Below are 22573 nucleotides of genomic sequence, written 5' to 3'. Positions count from 1 at the left end.
ATATATGCGCCAGTAGTTGCAATACTGTAGTTTATGCAATTTAGGCCTTTTTTTTTTTTTTTTTTTGATTGTTCCCATATGTGCATACGGACACCTGATATCCGTCCTGTTGGGTGAATCAACATTCTCCGTGAGTGACACAGATGTGCACTCCGTCTGCTGAAGTTCAGAAGTTAAAAGCTTGAGGAGAAGGACAGAAGGAGATGGACTGGATCCTGATTTGTTTTATATTGGGAGAGGATATTTAATTAGACTCTATAAAACTGTAATTGGCCAGACTTCTGACTGGCACGTTCTTGTGTCTACTTCTACATCTGCAAAGTGTTTAACTGTACTGTAAATCTTGCCTGGTGTCATTTGAGGGTTATTGTCATTATATTGGCCAGAAAGGCTTTCTTTTTCTTGTACTTTACTCTTTCCCTCTTCCTTTTTATTTGACCTGGCTCATCAATTGTACCATTTGGTAGTAGGAAAAATAGTTTCCACATCTTGGAGCAGACACCTGTGTTAGTGATATTCTTTTTCCAGATGAGATGTCCTTTCTTCAACTCCTTTCTTGTGTGTGTGAGCCAGTCACTTAAAACAGGTGTACATGATTCTTTACACTTCCTTTGAGTATTTTGTCCAGTCGTGAACCATTTCTCTTTCTTTCTGGGTGCATTTAATTTGCTTTGATTCTTTGTTTGGCTGCTAAGGAAAAACATTTGTCTTATTTTTCTCTCCGCTCTCCCTCTGTGTTGTGATCGATCTGAAGCATGTGTGTATGTCTCAGCCACAAGGAGAGGCGAGGGGCTCTGAATGGGATTTAAGTTAAATTTATGGCCGCAGAGGACGAGATACTGTTTGGCAACATTTATATACACACGCACACAATCCAGATGTTGTGTTCCCTCTGGCTGCCCCCGGGCCCGTTCCTATTAATATGGCTCTCTAACGGCTGCGTTACGCTACCTTAAGCTGAAACGCTGTTTATTTGGGAAAAGGTGAGGGCCCAGCACAAACCCACAATCCTCTATTGGACTTTAATCGCTCAAGCTGCGAAGCCCTGATGACACCTTGTCAAAGAGCTCAAAGCAGCACGTGCCTTCATATCCGGATGGAGGATGACATCATGGCGGTGTGATCTGTGTATAGCTGCACTGAGACGTCAGGTCGGCTCATTGGCCTTCAACCCTGAAGCTGGTTGGCACAGGCAGCGAAGTGAAGGCCTGAGGGATGCTGTAATGGCAACACTAAGCCGTCTGATCCAGAGATGGTTCACAGAAAGGTGATTTATTTTCAGTGTTGTTGTTTTTTTTATTGACTCCCTCAAGGAGTAAGTAATTTGTCTGTTTGTCCTCCCTAATCCATAGTCAGGTTTAAAGGCAGGATAAGGATTGGCTGTGTTTTGAAGTTCTTGAAGAATCCTTATTGCCTTTTTAGCCAGACTACAGAAATGGCTTCAGGGATGGCAAAGCTGTACAGTCAGTCCATCCCTTTGGAACGTACTGAAATATCGGATGGATTGTTAGGGAATTTGGTACAGGTATTTACGTCCCCAAAACAATGACTCACACATACTTTGGTAATCCCATGACTTTACCTCCACAGGCAGGTTTGAAATTTGAGTATTAGTGAAATGGTATGTACTGGATGAATGCAATGAAATGTTGGCAAAGATATCCTTGGTGCTAAGAAAATGAATCCTTTATGACTTTGGTTATTCCTTTACTTTTTCAACTTTTTTAATTTTATATTTCAACCACTACTGGAAGGATTCGTTTATAAATGTGGTTAACATGTCCTTGTTACCTTTTAGAATTCATTCTAAAAACCTTGGTGATCCCTTAAACTATTTCCTGTTGTCATTGGTTTAAGATTAAAATAGTGCTTTTTGATGACCAAATATCTGCTAATGCTAAAAACGTGTTGACTAAATGCTTTATTGTTCACATTAGTGTAAATGTGTCTGTAATTGTTGTTAGGTACAGGTATTCATATAAAATAGTGTAATGGGCAGGTAGCAGCAAATAAGTTATTTAAAGAATAAAAGAGCACATCTGAAAACATCTTGAGTTTGAATCTTTGAATTGAATAAAAAACAAATTTCCATGAACTAGTGATTATGTTTTCTTCTTTATCTTATTACAGAGTAATGATGTAATGGGAAACACAGACATCACGCTGAAATACTTAAACTGGTGCTCGCAACAATAATGCTGATGCATGACTCAATATAGAAAAAAAAGTGATGATGCAGCATTTGTGCTGTTTACTCTTGCATGCTACATGAACACTATTGGCCTCTCAGCTGCTCTCAGCCAGAAATATGAATCAGACGACACATGTTGCTCCTAAAAGCAGTTCCAGTGTCAAGCAGACCCTGGGCAGATTAAAATAGTCACAGATCAACTCGTTCCTAGTTTGGTCAGAGTACCAACTCTGCATTGTCTTACCCTCTGAAAGGAAATGGGCCAGTTGTGCTTGCCGATGAACGGCTCAATGGCAATGAATTATCCCCGTGTCTGTTTATACCGTGCTGGCTTTAGCCTTCTCCTTCCCTCGCTCTTTTCTGATCTATCGCATTTTTGGAGGTTCTTGGTGTTTACTCTGAGCCTCTCTCATACATCTGAGCTATTTTTCTTCTGACTCACTTGCAAGGGACTTATCAAGGCATATATGAGTTCAGGTATCTGCAACTGCATACTGGCTGACTGCAGGCAGAGAAATGATCTTGAGTCACAATTTAAGTGTTTATTCAACCGGGACTTATTATCAACTCTGTCAGTGCTCTAGTAGCATAACTTCAGAAACGTTGTTTGAGAGCCAGGTCAGAAAGAGGTTTTCTAATCCCTCTTAGTGGATAAAGCTATTTGGACGGACCCGCCACACAGGGAGCCAGAAAACATCTGTATTGCATAGAGATGATGTCAGATAAAACGCTGGTATGGACTAAGACATATCATCCCTGAGAGAGGTGCAGAAGTGCACATCTGAGAACTTCCTTTTTAAAACACTGATATGATGTTGGTATGTGTTCTCTACATATGTAACAATGTCAAGTCCCCTCATAGCTGAGGACAATACATTGGGTGTGAGCTCATAAACCTGTGTGGCCCATAAATACAGATTCATCTAAATGCTTAGGATTTATAGTTCGTTCTACTTCACTGACAAGGACCGTTCCAGCACAGGAGTCCTGGCCTGAGCATTACACTGAGTGGAAAAGTAAAACATTTTGGAAATACAAACCCTTCAAACTCAACTTTTAAAAAAAGACGATTCTTTCTATTTCTATGTATTCAGTCTAAAGTTCCAAAATCAGCACAACAAACTGTCAAACCTAATGGTCACTTATTTTAACATATTTTAATTTGTATATATTACTCAGCATTGCTGGCAACCACGGTTGGAACATCAATTTTGAAACACTTGTGCTTCCTCAGTGCCCAAGGGGCTCCTGATCAAGAAATGATTCATCCTGAATCGCTGCCTCATTTCTAAATATCTAGATCTACTAAACAAGACAAGACAATTAAAGTACTCACATGGGGAAGGGAGTAAGTAACTTCAAAAATTTCCCTTTCATTGAAGTCAGTTTAACAATGAACGCCCTTATCCTCAATTTAATCTGTCTCTCAAACTCCTGCTCATCAAGCTAACATGTGTGTCTGTTATTGTCCGCTTTCCGAGAATTTTGGAAGAGAAAACTGCGCTGAAAGGTTTGATATAGACTGTTTAAAGGAAACATAATCAGAACCTCCGTTTTCTCCCTTTCAGCAGTCGATTCACAAACCGCTTAGCCAAGCATGTGGCGAGAGTGACGTCAGGAAGGAAGGAGATTGAAGTGGGGTTTTAGTTAGAATTGACAGGGCCCACATGTATGTGTCCCTCTACGTGGTCTGGCTTGATTTAATAGTTCTGTTCGTCCCTATTTGTCCAACTGTTCGCTTTGGTTGTTGATTTGGCATGTGTCCATTGAACTCAGAGATGGTTTTACGTTAATGGAGGTTGTATGAACAGCAGTGCTACCCTGTAACCTACCCCATGTTAAGTGGTGCAACATGGCAGCTCAAGTTCTTTCCATTTGTTTTTACAATTTGTCATCTGAGGCCATTTAAAAGTGACAGGATGAGGCTTGTGAAATAAGCCTCTGTCCTCTTGCCATACGCAGATGTCCAGCCACACTCCTCGGGGTTATTGTGGCCATAAAAATGACAACAGTAATTTGGGTAGACGAAGCGGTCTAAGGGGCCAAAGGAAACTGTTCCATGGAAACTCCATTTCTGACCTCCGTGTCTAATGGGAAAGCTCAGTGTAACTGTAATATTAGTACACAGATTCAAGGGGCTCGCTGACTGACTGTGACACATTACACTAAGTACGGACCTGAGGGTAAGCTTTAAAGAGCATGGTTTTAGGGATTTTTAAAGCCCATGTTACTTAGAAACCACACTTTTAAGCAGTTAAATGCCTTCAATTCGTCTTTCCTTTCCTCTTGTACTCACCATTATAATTACAAGACATCTATCGCTTACATGATTTCTTTACAAACATACACATTCTTTCACAACCTGCAGTTGTTTTCAGCTGTTTCCTCTGACAACATGTGTGTTTTGCATCTGAAGACCACCTACCAAACCCAGCGTGGCAGTGCTGTTTTGACACATATTCCCCATGGAAACGACGGAACAAAGTCTCAGTACCATGAACAACACACACACAGACGTGGAGTCACAGTTTGGTAATCCAAGCCGCACTTGGGGCAAAAGTCACCTTGTCTCCTACATCAACAATAACAAGCGCTCCTTTCATGGGACAAGTCCTGTTCTGTCCAACCACAGGGATCTGTCAGAGGCACCTGGGAATTGTCCTGTTTGTCTTCCTTCCTTTCTGTGTCTTCTTCTCATCCCTGCAAATCATTCTATCATCACCCCCCCCCCCTTCATTATCTGCAACTTTACCTCCAGGTTATGTTTAAAGTCAAGGTTCATCTAGAGACATTGACTTCAAAAAGTTAGGATCAAGAAGTCTTCTAGAATACATTTGTCTTATTTTGTTGTTTAAAATGTTTCACTGTTTGTCCCGCAGAGTGCCAAGAGCCTTCAGAACAACAAGGACTCCCGCATCCTGTGGGCCAAAGACGACTTTCTGCTCACCACAGGCTTTGATATGGTGAGATAAACTCATAGCTGCAGCTTAATAAATCTGTTTGTATATCTTGCATTTACAAAAAGATGGGTGATAATATTTATTGTCAAATGTGAACTTAATATATAGCAAGAGAACAATAACAAGTACATGTTGCAAATGCAAAAGAAAACCCTGATACCAAAAGATCAACAGCAACTAAGTTAAGATGATATTTGAAGCAAACAGTGAACATTATTTAATGTTTTTTTTTAATTTATTTTTTTACAAAAGTTTAACTTGATTTTTGGTGAAATGTCTCTATTTTCTAAAAGCTCAAAAATATTTTCTTCAGGCATTATCATTTTAAAGTGTGAATTTCTCCTCACTATATAGTGCAATCAAAAAAACGATTAAATAAAACACGTCTACTATCAAACACATATAGTGTGCATAAATCTATCCATGCAGTGTATTGTGTTGCCTTTACTTCTTTATAAATGAGTGAAAATCCATGACGAATCATCTTAAGAACTCACAGTTTCATTAAGTTTGTTTAACCTGATCTGTTGTTATTATTTGTCATGTTTACAGTACTTAACTTCTCATATTGTTGTGTGTGTAGATGCGTAGTCGGGAGGCGAGGCTTTGGGACAGCAGGAAGCTGAGCTCTTCAGTCAGCTCGGTGTCGCTCGGCGTGGCCAGCGGGTGAGTACTGCATCAGTGTGCAGCCACTGCCCCCCCATACAGTCATGACGCTGACCTTCTTTCAATTTGATGTCTATCAGCGAGATGGAGAGGTCATGTGATGCTGTTAAGTGTGCGATACAGTTTGTGTGTGGTATGTAGATATTGCTGATTTACATATATTTAATGATGTCAGGAGCGCCCTTTGCACTGCGGAGCTTGATAAGAAAGCAGACCTCCCAGAGCTCTGTCACTGTCCCTCACATTCTTGCTATTTCCTGGGTCAGCTTGGCACACAGAGACTTCTATCCTCTCTCTGTGTCCCTCTGTGCATAATCCCTGCAAAGGGTCAGGAAACAGCAGTACACACATCAACACTTCTCCCTTCAGTTCTGCGCTGTCATTTCTACTGCTGACCTTCTCCGAATGGCCCAGTTTATTTTTCCAAACACGGCTGCGGAGGGCCGGAGGAGAGCAGGAGCGTGGCTGCACTCCAGAGAGGAGAGGAATGGAAGCATGGAGGAGGGAGAAAGAAGAGAGCGAGTGGGAGTTCTCTTTGTCACTTCCAACTCATGCATTTTAGTGCTATTATTAACAGGTTTGTGGGCCAAGTCATTCTAAACTAAAGCAGACCGGACTCTGCCTGGCAAGTCAGCACACTGTGGCAGAATAAGTAAAGCTATTATCGTTATTATTGCTGTGAATAGGCAGATATGTACAGTAGCTGCACAGAGCTCTCTGTAGTTCGCTAGCTAGGAATCTACGTCTGTTCTTTGGCACACCAATTTGAGAGTCTGTATCAAAGTCATAGTCAACTTTATTGTCAATCTTTCAGTTTGTGAGTAGAGACAGAGAGATCGAAATTACATTTTCCCACAATCCCGAATACAGAATACAAATATATATAAAAATATGTATATAAATATGTATATACCTATATATATATATACACAATCAACATTTATACATATGCACACATTAAGACATAAATAAAAGCACAACAATCAATATATACTAAATAACAGTCACTTCAATATCTTTGAGAAATGTACATTAGTGCAAGACTGTCCATAGCAGCGTAAAAAGTGTGGTGCTGGATTTGGTTGTCTGTGTGTGTGGGGTGTTAAAGTCCAGGTCCTGTATGTGCCCATGTTTGGTTGCAAAAAGGATCAGAAAGTGTGAATATAAAAGTACTTTATGAGTATGGTATAGTTTTGTGTTCTATCCTAAGTATACCATAGGGAATCGGCATATGAGGAATGTTATTGATTTTTCCTTCCTGTGTGTGTGATGTGAATGTTTAGGAGTTGACACAGCGGGGTTCTAAATAACAACTTCCACTGTCCCTCCTCCCTCTGTCCTCGTGCTCACCACTCATCTCCATTTCCTCCGCTTCCTCCTTCTTTTGAGTGAGACAGATACTTGCCTGTCTGAGTGCCCCATCTGAATCCATCGCATTGTTCGGTGCCAGCATACTTTCATGGAAATTCAAGATATCTAATGCTATAGTTTTTTTTCTTCCTAATACCAAAGCAAGACTTTTTTTGTGATGTTTATACTGGTGCAAAAATCCCCACTTAACTCAGCACATCAGGAAATGGGTTTCTGGTAAAACCACAGTGTTAATTAGCAAATTTTATTGTAAGGTTTGTCTCCCTGGTGTCTGCTCTAGGCGGAGGAATGTTGAAGTTTACTCAGCGTCTGTTTAATGGTCGTGAATGATGACACAACTTGAAGAGAATGTACCAGCAATGTGAGGATTTCTACCAAAGTGTCCCTCTCATCTGGTGACAAGCTGTTAGGCATTCCTGATTCATTCCTACTCAGCCTCCTTCTAGTTTTCCAAATGTCCGTCCATCATATGGGAATGATTAGATACCATAATAGCGCTGAATTTGAGAAAAGTCCTTTGGTTTCCTGTATTTTGATACTAGTTAATTTGATTTATTTTGTAGTAAACATAATTGATGGGGTGTGTGCCGAGCACATCTGCAGTTTATCATGCATTAATTCACTTCAATCAAGCTATCGTATTACGGGTTAAGAGAGTGATCACTCCCAAGGACACATCCCCTCCAGATGCTTGTAGACCAGCACTGACATAAAGCAGGTAGGCAGTCAAATGACATGCTAGGCCTTGGCCGCCATTGCCGTTCTTCTTTCCCTCTTTCTTCTCATATCATTTTCTTTGCCAAAATATTTCCTTGACCTTTCTTTCTCCTAACTCTTCTTTTCCCCTCTAAATCTCTCTTTTGAGCGTGAAAGATATCTGCTAATACATCCTAAGTAACTTTATAATGTATATTCTTTTCCAAAGCAGCAACTTCTGTGTTTTTTGCCATTTCTTTCTTGTTGACTGTACTTGACAATAACACTATTTCTGAAGTTTGTCTTTTGTTAAAAAGGCTTTTAAATGTTGCAAAGTAGATGACAGCTTAAACCCCATATCATCCCCTTCTCCACATCAATGATTGTATCCTTCCCCCGCCTCCTCCTAGCTTCTTTGCTCTGTTTTAATGTAGCAGCAGCATTGCCCAAGGTCCTGTCCGGGCTTTTTACCAACGCTGCTGTTACTGGATGAGGCACTATTATTGTCTGCTAATCTCAACAGTGGAAAACATCCAGATCACTGTCAAGAACAAACGAGGCTTCAGGAGTTACATTTGGGAGAAAACGTAATCAAGTCTTCTAATTTAATCTACAGTAGGTGACGGCCAAATGCTTTACAAAGCAAAATAGCTCCTGTGAGGTATGTGTGCAATCAGAAAGCGCTGATAACAGAGTAGCTGCCCTGTTTCTAGGCAAAGGATAAGGTCAAACTGTTTATTTCTGGCTGTTTATTCAGCCTGTATCATTTTTATGAATGTTGATAAAGAAGCTGGGGAAACAAAGGCTTGTGTCTAAGCCTCCTTCCTCTCATTCTAGCTACAGTGCATTCAAATTCTCCCTTTACTGTAGTAGTGTTTTAGGCATAGGCACCATACTTTTCTGTCTTTCAGCCTCTGCATTGTGTTATCCTCAAGTTCCCTTTGGCCTTCAAGGCTTTAATTGTTTATACTGCTTTTTTATCATGGTGGTTTTCCATAGATCATTTTGTTTTAGTTCAGCATTGCCTCAGAGCGTGTCTGTCATGCAAAACGAAGCAGCCATGACATAGACAATATGCAATAATCAAAAGGAGACCTTGTCTCAATTCTTCACTGTGCTTGATGGATTGAACCGTGCCAGCAGAGGAAGCTCAAAGTCAAACATCCATAGTGGGGCATTTCCTCCCTGTCATGTTAGGCCTGAGGTGTATATAAAGATGGATTTGTTCTTTTTTCTTGCCTGTTTTTAATTAAAATGGCCATGGTAAACATGGTGTGTCTCAGGTTAGCTGTGCTCGTCCACGATATTCAGTAGGACTGTTTTCTTTGGAGTGTCACAACATAAAGAGGCCCGGGAGCATGAGCCAGTAAAACGGGGTTGTGGGTGGAACAGAATTTGGATGGAGAATAATGGAGGGGGAATGTTTTCCTTCTTGGTTGGGGTTGAAATGGAGACTGAAAAAGTGAGGGATGGAGGGTGATGAGCCTGAGAGGGGTGTCTTTAACTGTGCAGAAGTAGCTATTACTGCATGCCTGTTTTCCATACAGATTTGGACCTTGGAGAACAGTGTGGATCTCTGTGTACCGTTCTTTCTCTCGTACTCTCCCTCTATAAACCTAATTATAATAATGAGTTTAATTGGGCCTCTAAGCCAGCTGCAATCAGTGAACTTTACAACCGGGCAGGATTGCAACCAGCTTGCCGTGTAAATGCTTGATACGTCACGATAATTATCCACGCGGTTTAGCATCTACACACACAGATGCACTTCACTCTGCATTGATACAGCTAAGTCTTGATGCGTGTCTGTAAAGCAGCTTGCAATCGTGTCATAAAGCTCTCTCCGAGGGTCAGTTAGATAGAGTTCAGCATGAACTCGAATCTGCGAAAAAGGTCTGGCCTTAACCCTTGTAATTATCCTCACTCACTACCAATGTTCTTCTACCTCAAGCACATGAACACATACAAGTGGTCACATGTACACACACACACACACACACACACACACACACACACACACACACCCACACACACACACACACACACCCACACACACACACACACACACACACACATATGCATCTGCTATAACTCCTCATCAAGGTTGCTCTGTCTTTTTTCTGGCATGAGGCTGATTAAAAAAGATCACTCTAACCTGTTGCCCACCTTCCTGCCGATTGGAGAAGACATACGCTTGTCCCAGGAGAGACGACCCCAATGTTTTTACAACCCAGGTTATACAAAGAACTCGCCCTCTGAGGCAAGAACTGCTGACAGACTGTGCTGCTAACCGAGAGAGAGATGTTTTGCGGTATATGCATGGGAGCGCCCCAGGTGTGATGCATTTAAGGGCACCCTACTGACTCTCCACAATCTATTCCTGCATGTTTTTCTACCAGGGTCGTGCCTGGGAGCAGGCCCCAGTCATTGGGTGTAATTGAGCCAAACTCCCTTTAATCAGATGGATTGAGAAGAGGCCTGTGCCCCAGAAAGGGAACCAGCCTTTTTACAGAACAGTCCCCCCCCTTTCTCCTACCCTAGCCTAGGCGTTTTAAAATCAGTCCCAGATGAAGGCTTTCCTGTGGGGATTAGGTGCAGCTGCAGCATCGCTAACCAAACCCGACCCAAAAAAAATTGCCACAGAATGTTTGAACAATCATTTGACCTCGCTACTTTCTCAGAGTTCACTTTCTAAGAGTGAACAGAGCTTTGTTGTATTGGTCCAGCTCGAAAAAGTCATGTGTGAGGTGGAGGGAGAGTTAAAAACTACAAAATGTTAGGTGATCCTCAGGGTCGAGTCGACATTGCAGTTGCTGCCACCCCCCCCCCCCCTCTCCCCCCTCTCCAGGATGGCCTTGGGGGAAGGGTACGGGGTAAAGATGTGACCGCACACGTTCTGTCAAAGAACCTGAACTCTTCATTCTGACAGTTGAAACATTGGTGTCTGGAATCGGTTAGTCATTTGGGGTTTGTGATTCAGTGGAGGGGGGGTTTGACCAGGAAAAGAGGGGGAGGGAGATTTTGCCTTTTAAAATATTTTTATATATCGTCTCTCTATGAATTATGATGGCCTTTTAACGAACGCTCACGTGGAAACCTTTTGTTCCATAACACCTCATTGAAAAGTCATCAATTCCCCCATCATGCACTGATTGATAAACTTGAAAAAAAGCAATGGTTCCTTTTATTCCTGCTAACAACCTGCCAAAGTTCCATCTTGCTACATACAGTTAATCCTTGGTTATCCTTAATCTAGGCCACCTATTAGACTTTGGAGTGACCACGTGTCCTCTATGTTGCTTTGATCTTCGATGCGGAGGAGAGAGGAGGAGGGAGGGGATAGGGAGGAGGAGGAGGAGGGATGGAGAGGAGAGACTCAGGGAGGAGAGAGGAGAGGAGAGGAGTATAGGGAGTGAGGAGCGTAGGAGATGAGGAGGCTTCTTCTGGCTTCTTAGGAGTTTCTTAGTATACGTAGGATTCTTTCTTCTTCTTCTTCTCTTCTTATTCTCTTCTTCTTGCTTCTTCTTCTTCGTATTCTCTTCTTCTTCTTATTCTCTTCTTCTTCTTCTTCTTCTTCTTCTTCTTCTTCTTCTTCTTCTTCTTCTTCTTCTTCTTCTTCTTCTTCTTCTCTGTCCTGCAAAATAAATGAAAGGAAGTTGCCGAGTTTTTAAAGGTGCTGGTGTCTGGGATTCTAATTAAGTGTTTTTTTTTTAAGCAAAGCCCTAATGGAGCCTCTCAGATCTGGTCAAAACACATGGAAGTATGTGGAGTGTTTGGCAGGGGATATTTAATATAATTCACAGAGGGTTTTCATTTCATCCCGCAGGTATGTGCTCAGCACTCCAGGGATCAGAAGGACCCTTTTGTGTGAACTTGCCACAGAAGGAAAAATAGAAAAAAATCCTTCCCTCCCACTTTCAGTTACCTCCTTCCTTCCTACATCCCCCTTCTCTTCTTCCATTCACCTTTATTTTCCTTTATGGTTTGGATTATAATTTCATGCAGACTAAACTATGTTGAGGGAAGCTGCATCAAATTGCGCGACAGTTGAGCAAGTCTTAATGATGTTAAGGAAATTGCACAAATGACTCAAAAAGGGCTTTCTTTGTAGATCCAGTCTGTCCCAGTTTTGGAGTTTGAGGCAGTGTCAGACTTCACCTTCCATCCTTTACAAAAACAGAAGCAGAGTTGCACTTGCAGCTGCAGATATAGCTTTTCTTTAACATCTGAAAAAATGTATTTGTTCCTCTTTATTAAAAATGCCAATAACATCTGGGATCTTTGCCTATACCAAAAGCCTTCACACATTTCAAGTCCATTTCAGCACTTTTCTCCTTGCTTTGTGAGGTAGATATCCAGTAACCGAGCACCTAATAGAGATGTGTAGAAGGCTGGTAGGATCAATGCAATGGTATGCTATTTCTGGAGACAGATTTATGGAGATTTTCCAAACCAGAGTAGCTTCAGAGTGAATGCTTTCCAAGTCCTCTGGTATCTTTTTGCCTTTACTTTAATGTCTACTGCATTCGTTTGATTTAATTCCTCTACCTTTCCTCTCTGTCTTTCTGTTTTATGCGTTTAGTTTGTACTTCACATACTCTTTCAACACACGCATGTATTTAATAAGACTCATTATTGTCCCTTTCACGAGAATCAGGCACCGTGGCGCGGCAGAGCTCCCGTTTTTAAATCATGCCTCGCTTCTGGACGCCAGCCACCTCCTGGACGTCTGCCACCTCTCTCTGCTGTGGTAGAAAGAGCAATTTGAGCGATGGAGAGAAGTGTGTTTCCCATTAGTAGATGGTTTCCTCTGCCCTGCACCCCGCCCTGCAGCTTGGCCCCCTCTGCTGCCTCTGGGACGGCTGCAGATTGGCAGCATGTCAGGGCTCACCTCATATCCTTACAAAAAATAATACAGGTACAAAGGGAGTGATAGAGCGACTGCGTTATTAATGCACACAGACAGGCCGAAGTTTCTCCTCTCCACATCATTCATAAATGTACGGAGATAAATAGGCACTGCAAAATTGCACATTCCAAGATGAAACCAAGATAAAAGTTGTGGTAGTTCTAGCAACATTTAAGCCCATTTCATCAATAGCCGCCACATTTGATGTTGTTTTGGCTCTCTAATCTCCCATAGTAGATGTTTTAATCAAGTATTGACTTCAAGTTTGTGTCTCTCCAATCACTTTTCACGCATTGGCTAAACTTCTGAGCAGGCTACATGTTTCTGCATTCATCTTGAAACATCTGTCAGAAGTGACCAAGGTAACATGCCACCTCCCTAATAACAGATGAAGTGACATGTTGATCTGGGCCTCATCTGTCCATAGCAGTTAGCTGTCATGTCTTACTCTACTTGGGCAAACTTTAACCTGCCTTTTCTATCTTTGAGATGGGGATTTGCATATTGTTGAAAACTCTCATCATGCCGACAGTTCTTTAATCCTTTATAATCATTTTTTGTTCTTATTTAAATTGTACTAAACCATTGATTTTTGAGATCGTTAGCTACATGATTACTTCTCTGTTCCTCATTATAACAACAACTCCTAGCCTCCTATAAAGGCTAGGAGCGTCCTAAAGTTGAGACTCTTAAGACTTTCTTTATTCTAACCTTAATCTTACAATGCATGCATTAATGATGTGAAACGCACCTGCTCAAGAAACATTTGAGCAGCCAATTATCCCATAATGTTTGGTTCTTGGCACTTGAACACTATGGTCCCCGTTTCATTTCAAAATCAGCCAAACAAAAAATAAGTGACGCAGCCAATACTGATGCCAAAGCTTATCTCATAATATCTCAGCCAATCGCTTCTCACATATGCTAATGGTCTGTGTAACATCAGCTCACCACTCAACCACATCTGGCACAAAAGCAAATCCAGCCCAGCTTTCTTTCTTTTTCGAGTTTGAGTGAGCAGAATTTTCCTTTAGTTTAATAGTAAGAGCAGGCTAGGTGGATTGTCTGCTCGTTGTATTCTCTTTTATGATTATGTTTCCATGATAGAAACCAGCTATCCTGGGCCCGTAATTGGCAGACCTGCCGTCTGAAAAGGAAACTTGAGAAAACAGAAGGAAAGTCTTCCTCAAAGAGACTTCCTGATTGGTCGGTGGCAGGTGGGCGACATGTGCTCCTGGCTGCTGTCACCTTCAATGCAGGCCCTATTTGTCTATCCAACTGTGGAAAGATGTCTGTGGCAGTGAGTCAGGAAAAATATGCCATGCTTCGTTTAATGTGAAAAGTGCTGAGGCATGCCATTGTTTGTGTGTGTGTGTGTACATGAGTATTTCTGTTAACCGGTAATATGACTGGATGCTCTGGTGCCTCACTGTGTTTAAATTGTGTTGAGGCACCAGAGGTTGAGACAAACAGGTTGGTGAATATTGTGTGGAGAACTGGGAACAGCATCACTGCCTGTTGGATTTCTCTCGTCTCTTTTGAAATGTTATGACAACAAAAGCTGCTCTGCACCTGCATGGCCTCTCAGTTTTACCGTGACAGGTTGTGTGTGCGCCCCTGAAAGTGCACTTGGCCTAAGAAGATTAAAAAATGTCATCAAAATGTAATTGGTGGGAGAGTTGAGGAGATGAAGGTTGCCAGGAAATAATTTCCCCTTTGTGCATAGCAAGGTAGAGTGGGAGAAGAGAAGAAAAGATGGAGGACCCTCAGAGGGAACCCCAGTTGGTCTTTAGTCTGTGTGCTGTTGAAGAAACCTCTGTGGACCTTCCTCTTCTAACATTACTTATTTCAGCGAGGTCAATTAGTCAGTCAGCTATTGTGCAAGGCTTTGTTGTCCGGGGACTGAAGAGTTGGGGAGAAGTGGGACGTAGAGTGTCGTAAGAGTTGGGAGTGTAAGCTCTCTATTGTGCCTTTGCTGCCTTTGATGTTTCATTCTCGCTACAAGAGATTAGGGAAATCAGACTTCATCCTGATTGTAGATGTTGATGTTTTAAGTTCAAGGCATCCTTATTACACTTGAAGTCTCAATTTAGTAGCTGTAATATTGTGGTGTTGCTTCGATTCATTGGTGCAGGCAAACATACCTACATGGATGATTGTGTAGTGGTTGTTTGCCGTCTCCCATACATTATGTGGATTTGCTCATCCACAGCGCCCATTGCCAAAGTCCCATTAAAGTGGTTCCGGTTCTTTTCCATTATCCATAGAAATGTATGGGGGGGTACACAGGCCGATATTTGGCAACGCCATTATCTCCAACATAGGGGCACTCTTCCAGTGCACTTTGAATGTGTGTGTTGAGGTCATGTGGGGCGCAGGTGTCTCTCACACAGCTGCCCAACCATGAACTGGATGGGCTGCTTTCTTACCAGAAAGCTGGATAGGCCAGTGACGTGCACACATACAAGCATGCATGCATTCTCGCAGTACATGCAACACTGTCATACACACATACATGTCTGGACCAGTCTTATTTCTTTGCCTTTTCAGCACACCTAGACCATTGCCAAACAGGATTCATCTTCGCTCTGGGAGATTTGACAGGTGGAGTGACATAAACTTAATCATCCGTGTCTTCATTAAGCCATGCATTCAGACGTGTCATAGGTAATACTTTTAACAAGGCAGTACACTTTAAAACAAATAGTGTGAGTTACACTTTTTTCCCATTTTTCAGTCTCTCATAGATCGCTTAAATGTAGTTACGTCACTGCAACCTTAGATAGTTTACATTGTCTTATCTCTGGAATTCTTCTTCTAGTGTCTTCTTTTCTTCCAAACCAGGAAGGAGGAAGTATTTAGCCACTGAAAAACATTCTCAAATTGATGTGCCTGCTCAGTTTTGAACCTATGTTTACCGTATCATGCTGTTTTTCCTTTTCGCTGGGTTTCTTTGTGAGCCAGCTGTGAGAGTGAAAGAGCAACTTCTTCACAAAGCACCTTAGACAAACATGTTTGACCAAAAGACCAGCCCAGAGAAAGAGAGAGGCCCAGTGGCAGGAAAATAGTTAAGGGACCACTTGTTCCTTAGAGGCCAAAGGGACAAAGCTGGAGAGCTGCTGGTTCTTTCACTCTGACCTGCCTGGGTGGTGTTTTAGAGGAGCAAGCCTTTCATCAGCACTGGACTGAAAAAACACTGGCTTGATGAACAAATGGCGATAGAAAAATAGTACACACGTGCGCTGGTGAGGTGGCCTGTATTATTCTTAACTTTTCTCTTCACATCCTGGCTTCCACGGTCCACTGCTGCTGTGAAGCTGTGGGTCTCACAGCTGTGAGCCAGCAGGCCGCGTCTGTCTCTGCACGTTAGCCACAAGCTAACTACTGTGCAAACTAACACACATGCATAAACACATACAGCAAATTCAGTCGTTTGTGTCTTTTTAAAAACAACATTTTTTTGTCTTATTTTTTTCTGTTCATTTATAGTTAGAGGGATAAATTGTGTCAATACCATATTTTCTTGAGCAGTATTTTTGTAAGTGTTGCTCTCTAGTTTTTTTCCCTCTTTTATTAGATAACAACTTTGAACATTGCATGCTTTCTTTGTCTTTCTCATCAAATATGGCAACATCCAGAGTTTGACTAGGGACAATATTCATGAGAAACAAAGCTCCTATCTGGGTGATTTTCTTTTATTAAGAAAACTGATAATCTTGCCTTTAAATCTTTCACTCTTTGTACTTGTACTGCTCACCTACCCTGGTTACAAAGCCTTTATTTCTTTAATCCATCCTTTCCACGGCCCTATATGCAATGCTATGCCCATTCCACCTTTGCTGTTATACAATGTGTTCTTCCCTTTCCCTCTGTGTTTTGACCGTAATGAAGATGGGGGTTGTGAGACGTTGAAACTGGAGTGGAACACCACTTCCCGCCAACCACACGCTGCAGAAACCAAGATTGTTAAAAGACACAAGGTCTTTGAATAACACCCGAACACGCGAGCGGCACCCAACCTTTAATCCACAGTTGATGGAATAAGTCCCATAAAAATAGATGGAAAAGATGCTTAGTGAGGCAGAAAGAGAGAAAGCCAGGTACTGAACGAAAGAAAGATGAACAGTGGAAAGAGGGAAAAAAGGTTGGCTGCTGGGATGGAGTTGGCACCAATTGCTCTGCTCCTGACCTTTAGTGGGTTTGCGTAAATTATATCCCTTTAGAGGGAAAAAATGTGGTGGTTGAACTGGAGACCCCCTTCCCCCGTGCCCCCCTTTCTCTTCATCTGTCTGCAGTCATTTGTATTCTTTTTCAGGAGAGCTCCATTCATCTTTCAGATCCCCTTCAGTCCACATGTCTCCCTCCTTATCTTCCAATATTTATTCCTGTGTTTAATGAAGTTGTTTCTCTCTATGGTCATACCATAATAACTCCAGTCCTATTTTGTCCATCCAGCACCATCCCAATGCTTTACTTTGATGTCTTTATATCAGCGTCCCCCTACTCCTCTCTCTCCCCTCCCTCCCTCCCTCCCTCCCTCCCTCCCTCTCAACAGTTATTTTCTGCTGTGCATGGAGGACACATTTAGCTTGTGGTTGCTTGGGTAGTGATGGCTACATTAGTGGGGGGGTCTGGTGAATCGCTACCTTCTCTGGGCTTCTTGCTGGCTGATGCAGATTTTCCACTAAAGGGTGAATCCATCGTCTCGGGATGCTCAGCCGCTTTGCCCACAGCCCGGGCTGGCAGGCACCCACACAGGCACGCAGCGTTTATGTTTGTCTTGTGTGGCGGCTAGTGTCTCTCTGTGCAGTTGTGACCATAGCAGCACCCAGCCTGGCACACAATCCTCTCTCTCTCTCTCAAAGAAAAGCCCTCTCCAACCTGGGCTAGGCCTGGACAGTTGTAGGCTGTAAGTGGCCCTAGCATCTGTCACTGCGACTGGAGCGGGCAGAGGTCGGCTGTGGCTGCCAGTCCACATTCTGAGGCAGTGAAAAGCTCAGGCCATCCTTTAAGTAGCGTACTGGCGGTTTAGCATGTTTTGGCTCATGAAATACAAATTGTGTGTGCTTTCAAAATGACTGCCTATCATTTTCCGAAGCTTACCATTGACATGTTTCAGTCCAGCATGCAAATAAACTGGCATGGACTTGATTCCAGATAGCTAATCCTTTGCAGGGATAACTTTTAAGTTAACTTGCTTTTTATGTGAAATATGTTTTGTTGGTGCTTTGCAATGTAGCTGCAAACGCTAACATTTCTGACATCTTTCTCTGAGATTTGGGACTTAAATGTAATGTCAAAAAGCACTACATTACTGAATTGTCTGGAAGAAGAACAACAAAAAATATGCATCTAGACAACTTTAATGAAAGAAAAACCTAAAATAATTACACTATCATTTTGATGACCTATTTTCATTGTTGTCTTTTGGTCTTGTTGTCAAAATAATTAAGTTTCAAATGTGCTGCTTTTTAATTGTTGGCAATTTTCTATATTCTTATTTTGTAAATAGTTTGAGCTTACAGTTTTATGTAGCCTCGATCATCGCCAGGATCTACCGTTTTGATAAATACTGTTCATTTCAAACAATTTGGAGAGTAAATGTAGAGTTTGACGAGCTAACTTGTCAGATGTACTTATAAAGAGGCTTTTAACACTGTTGACGTCAGATGCGTGTCTTTGTCCCTGTTTAGCCCCGACTGCTCAGGATATGTAAACCAGCATCCTAATTACCAGACAACAGTCTGTCAAATCTTATCCTGGTCTGCTACTCATTCACCAGCTCACTACTAATCAGCACCTAGACACTTGTGGCTGTCCAGACCCTCCCTACGGACAGGATTAGCAGATCAACATTTTGCGTGTTTGAGTGTAATGACTCACTCGGAATAACACCCCCCTCCCTCTGAGTATTATTAGCTGGTAGAAACAAACAGGTGTTTGTTGTCCGGAAGTTGATTGTCCATTCGTGCAGAGTTGGAGTTCACATGCTGGGGTCAGAGGTCAGGTGGCCTCAGCCCTGTGGCAGCAGGATGTTTGAGACGGCCATTATTATCTGCCAGTGAACACTTAAGTTTGGGCTTGATGTGTGTTTGGGGGCAATGGCATTAGTGTGACTGATGTGGATTGCTGAAGTCAACCTTTGTGCCAGAGCACATTAGGACTCTGTTCAAACCTGTGTACACGCACAGTTTGACACGATCTTTTAACATGCCTATTAACTGGTTATTCCTCTACATCCTTTCAATATTTTCTGTGATATTATTCCAACTTGTATCAATGAAAACGATGCACGAAGGCTTACAAACCTACTTGTACATCTAATCTACTCAGACACGTGTGGGGGGGCTGTCCCATCCTCTAAGTCTTAGAGATGTAGGTAAATCATGCTGTCTACTGCAGAGACACCATGAGCACCTACTGTGATGAAAATGATTACAGGCACATAATCCGTGCCTGTCTCCACTCACACACACACACACACACACACACACACACACACACACACACACACACACACACACACACACACACACACACACACACACACACACACACACACACACACACACACACACACACACAGTGCTACAGTAGAGTATAAATCATTTAAAACAGTGCATATAATACTAGAGTATTCCTCATCTAAGTGCAAACAGTTTCAAACTTCATGAGGTGGTGTAACTTCATTTTTCAAAATGTGATTTATGCCTACTTGCATTGGTGTTGGTAGAGCTAATAATATGAGTGGAATGTTTCTTTTCACTTGCCCGTACCTGTAATATGCCCACCCACGTTACAGCATAGCTCGGCTAAGTTTGAGATTACACAGGAGCTCCAGCCACAAACAGCGTGGATCTGCAGATGTGTATACACAGCACAGCCGTGATGCAAGTAGAGCTTGAAAGTTAGCGCAGGATGTGTACACAGCAGTGTTTGATGAATGTCTTCTGGTGTCCAAGGGGGAAAGTATCAGAGGCCTGATCGTTGGCCTCGAGGCCTGAGCACGCTTTTTCCCCATCAGAGTGCTACTCTTACATTTTGGACTTTGTGCTTCAGCTGTTTGACAATTAAATGTTACTGTAAGTCTGGAAAAATGACAGATGGAGGAATAACATGGACAACAAAGGGTTTTAGAAGAAAAATGTAGATGAGGGTTTCCAAGTCATACCCGCCACTATGTTCAGGTCTATAAGAACATGAGACATTGTATTCTGTCTTTAATATAGTTGCTTCTTAAATTAGCTTCTGTTTACATGAAATGTTGCAAGTTTGAATTCAAGATCAGTTTCAGGACATTCTGTGGTTGCCTTACATAACTTTTATTATAACAATTACATCATGATTTAAAAGCTGTAATTGCAACTATAGTCCGCCCACATATTTAGCAACAGCAACAAGGAGCAGATGCAGTTAGATTAATACACAGTAAATAATGCCTTCATACCACGCAAGACTCAACATCTGCTTAACTAAACATTGCATTGCATTGCACTTTTTACAGCATACAACAAACAACCACAGATCCCTCTGTTTAACCTTATAAGTGTAAGCCATTGTGTGTTTATACTGAATGTTTCTTTTGCTGGATCAGCAGAAGGTTTGCTGATCTGCTGAGATAATATAAAGTGCTGAGATATATTGCTTGAATAAGTACTGGGGACTCTGCCAAACAGGCTGTGATGATGATCCTGTCTTACTGACCCCACCTTAAGATGGATGCACATGCGGTCCTTGCTGTGACCAATGAAAATTGCGATGACTTTTTAGATCACAAACCCAATGGTAATTTGAATGCTGTGTCCAGTCACATCTGTCAAAGGTGAACGAGATGCTTTGAAGTTATATTTGGCATTTTCAATCAAGTTGCATGCAGTACAGCTGTTTTTATATCTCTGTGAATTTGATTAAAGATAAATAGAAATGACAAAAACAAACTGTTACTTTAGGCAACCCAGAAATTAAGACGGCTTCTGTCCCACTTGCCTCTTATTTATTTTGTCTAGGGACAATTTTAGTAGGATGTGTTGAGGTTTTGGGCCCCCGACAAACACAAAAGTGTTTAATTAAGCCTAAGGCTTGCCAGACGTGTGGCAACTGTTACTGTTTTTGAAAACCTGTGGAATTCACCACTGAGTTTTAAAAACTGGGCCCCTTGCTTGCCTCTGGTGTTGCTAACTACTGGCTCCATGAACAACTGCTCAGACCTTCATCACTTCTCATCACGGCTGTTTTCTTACAGAGGCCATGAGAGGTAAGCAAAGGGTCTCCGGGCCGGCTGACATCCTGACTTCTTAGCTCTCATCCCAAAGAGACCTGGGAATTGTTGCCCTCAAGGGAATTCAATTTACAAATGTAACTCTTATTGTCAATGATTTGTTATAGCTATTCTAAAATCTGAAAAAGGACAGAAACATATATCCTCATGCCAGTACAATTGAAGAGAGCTACAAGAAGATACTCTTACATGTGCTAAGTTGACAATAACTGGTTTTGATTAGTTTAAACGATAGCTATATGCTTGAGCTACTAGCTTAATCTGCCAGGCTTGGGGAGCTTATTTGGATTTCACGAACTCTTGTTTGATTATGGAACCGTTTTAAACAAATACATGCTATAGTATTTTATCGCCTCCTGCACCCTTTTCACCCTCAACGACCTCCTCTCTGTCCACTACCACCTCCTCTCATCTTGGTTAATACAGTATTACTCATGTGCTTATGTTTTTCTGAATAAATACAGTTCCCCACCCACTGCCCCTCCATTCCTTTGAAATGAGAAGCACACTTGCTGGTTGCTAGCCAGCGGTGACAGGCTGTCCTGTTTAGGTGCTCTATAATTCCATTGCTACCTAGTGCACACACACACACACACACACACACACACACACACCCACACACACACACACACACACACACACACACACACACACACACACACACACACACACACCACACACACACACACACACACACACACACACGCGCATACACACACCTCTCTGGTGACATACCTCTCGTCAGTACATTTCCAAAGACGGATATGCTTTTCTGCATGTGGCCCTGCTTGGTCTCAGCCGGTCTCAGCGTCCCCCCCCTTACATTTCATCATCACTCCACCTTTTTAATTGGGTGTAATTGTTTCCATCCTATCCTTCTTATCTTACAGCATTTCTTAGATCATCCCTCTCTATTTTCGGTTTCCTCCTTTAAGTTTATATTTTGCTTTGTGTATTTCAACAGAGCGTGCTTCGGGGAGCTTGAATTTGTTTCTATGTCTATAAACCTAAAACCCGCCTCAGATTTGTTTTTGCTCTATAATACTTCACTTTGGCTCCTTCCTCTACATCTCAATTACCTTTAACACAGATTACTTGTACTTAAGACTTTAAAATACATTAGGCACTACAAAAAAAGGAAGCAAAGTAATACATTAGGTTCTTTAAAAACTTGACACGGTAACTGAGGTATCAGTAAGTAATAATACACAAACAAAAGGTATTTATTTTTTAGAAGAGAAGCTAACATTGCCATGCCCTGTCCTCCGTCTGCTTCTGACTTAAAGTTTATTAAGATGACCTTTACATATACTGTATGTGAGGGTAACTTCTTATTAAGATTAGCTGCAATGGGAGACAGAACAATTATTAGCAACTTTTTTGAATAGAATATTTATAACAGCATTTCTTTATGAACAGTATTAATAGAAATAAAAAGACAAACTTTCCCTTGTTCCAGCTTACTAAAGGTCAGGATTTGGTACTTTTTTTTTTGTCAAAGG

General features: G+C 41.9%; 1 protein-coding gene across 2 annotated transcripts in view; it reads left to right on the top strand.

Annotated features, from left to right (window-relative positions):
* Positions 1-22573, top strand: part of LOC117548353 (mitochondrial import inner membrane translocase subunit TIM16-like) — a 115755-nt gene that overhangs the window by 25600 nt on the left and 67582 nt on the right. For both annotated transcript variants that reach the window (XM_034219563.1, XM_034219561.1), the window contains exons 8-9: positions 5071-5154; positions 5735-5817. In XM_034219563.1, the coding sequence (XP_034075454.1) occupies positions 5071-5154; positions 5735-5817 (167 nt within the window). The remainder of the gene's footprint in view (positions 1-5070; positions 5155-5734; positions 5818-22573) is intronic.

Source organism: Gymnodraco acuticeps, unplaced genomic scaffold (assembly GCF_902827175.1).
Source record: "Gymnodraco acuticeps unplaced genomic scaffold, fGymAcu1.1, whole genome shotgun sequence".
In the NCBI taxonomy this organism is placed as follows: domain Eukaryota; kingdom Metazoa; phylum Chordata; class Actinopteri; order Perciformes; family Bathydraconidae; genus Gymnodraco; species Gymnodraco acuticeps.
This window is presented reverse-complemented; position numbering and strand designations above follow the sequence as displayed.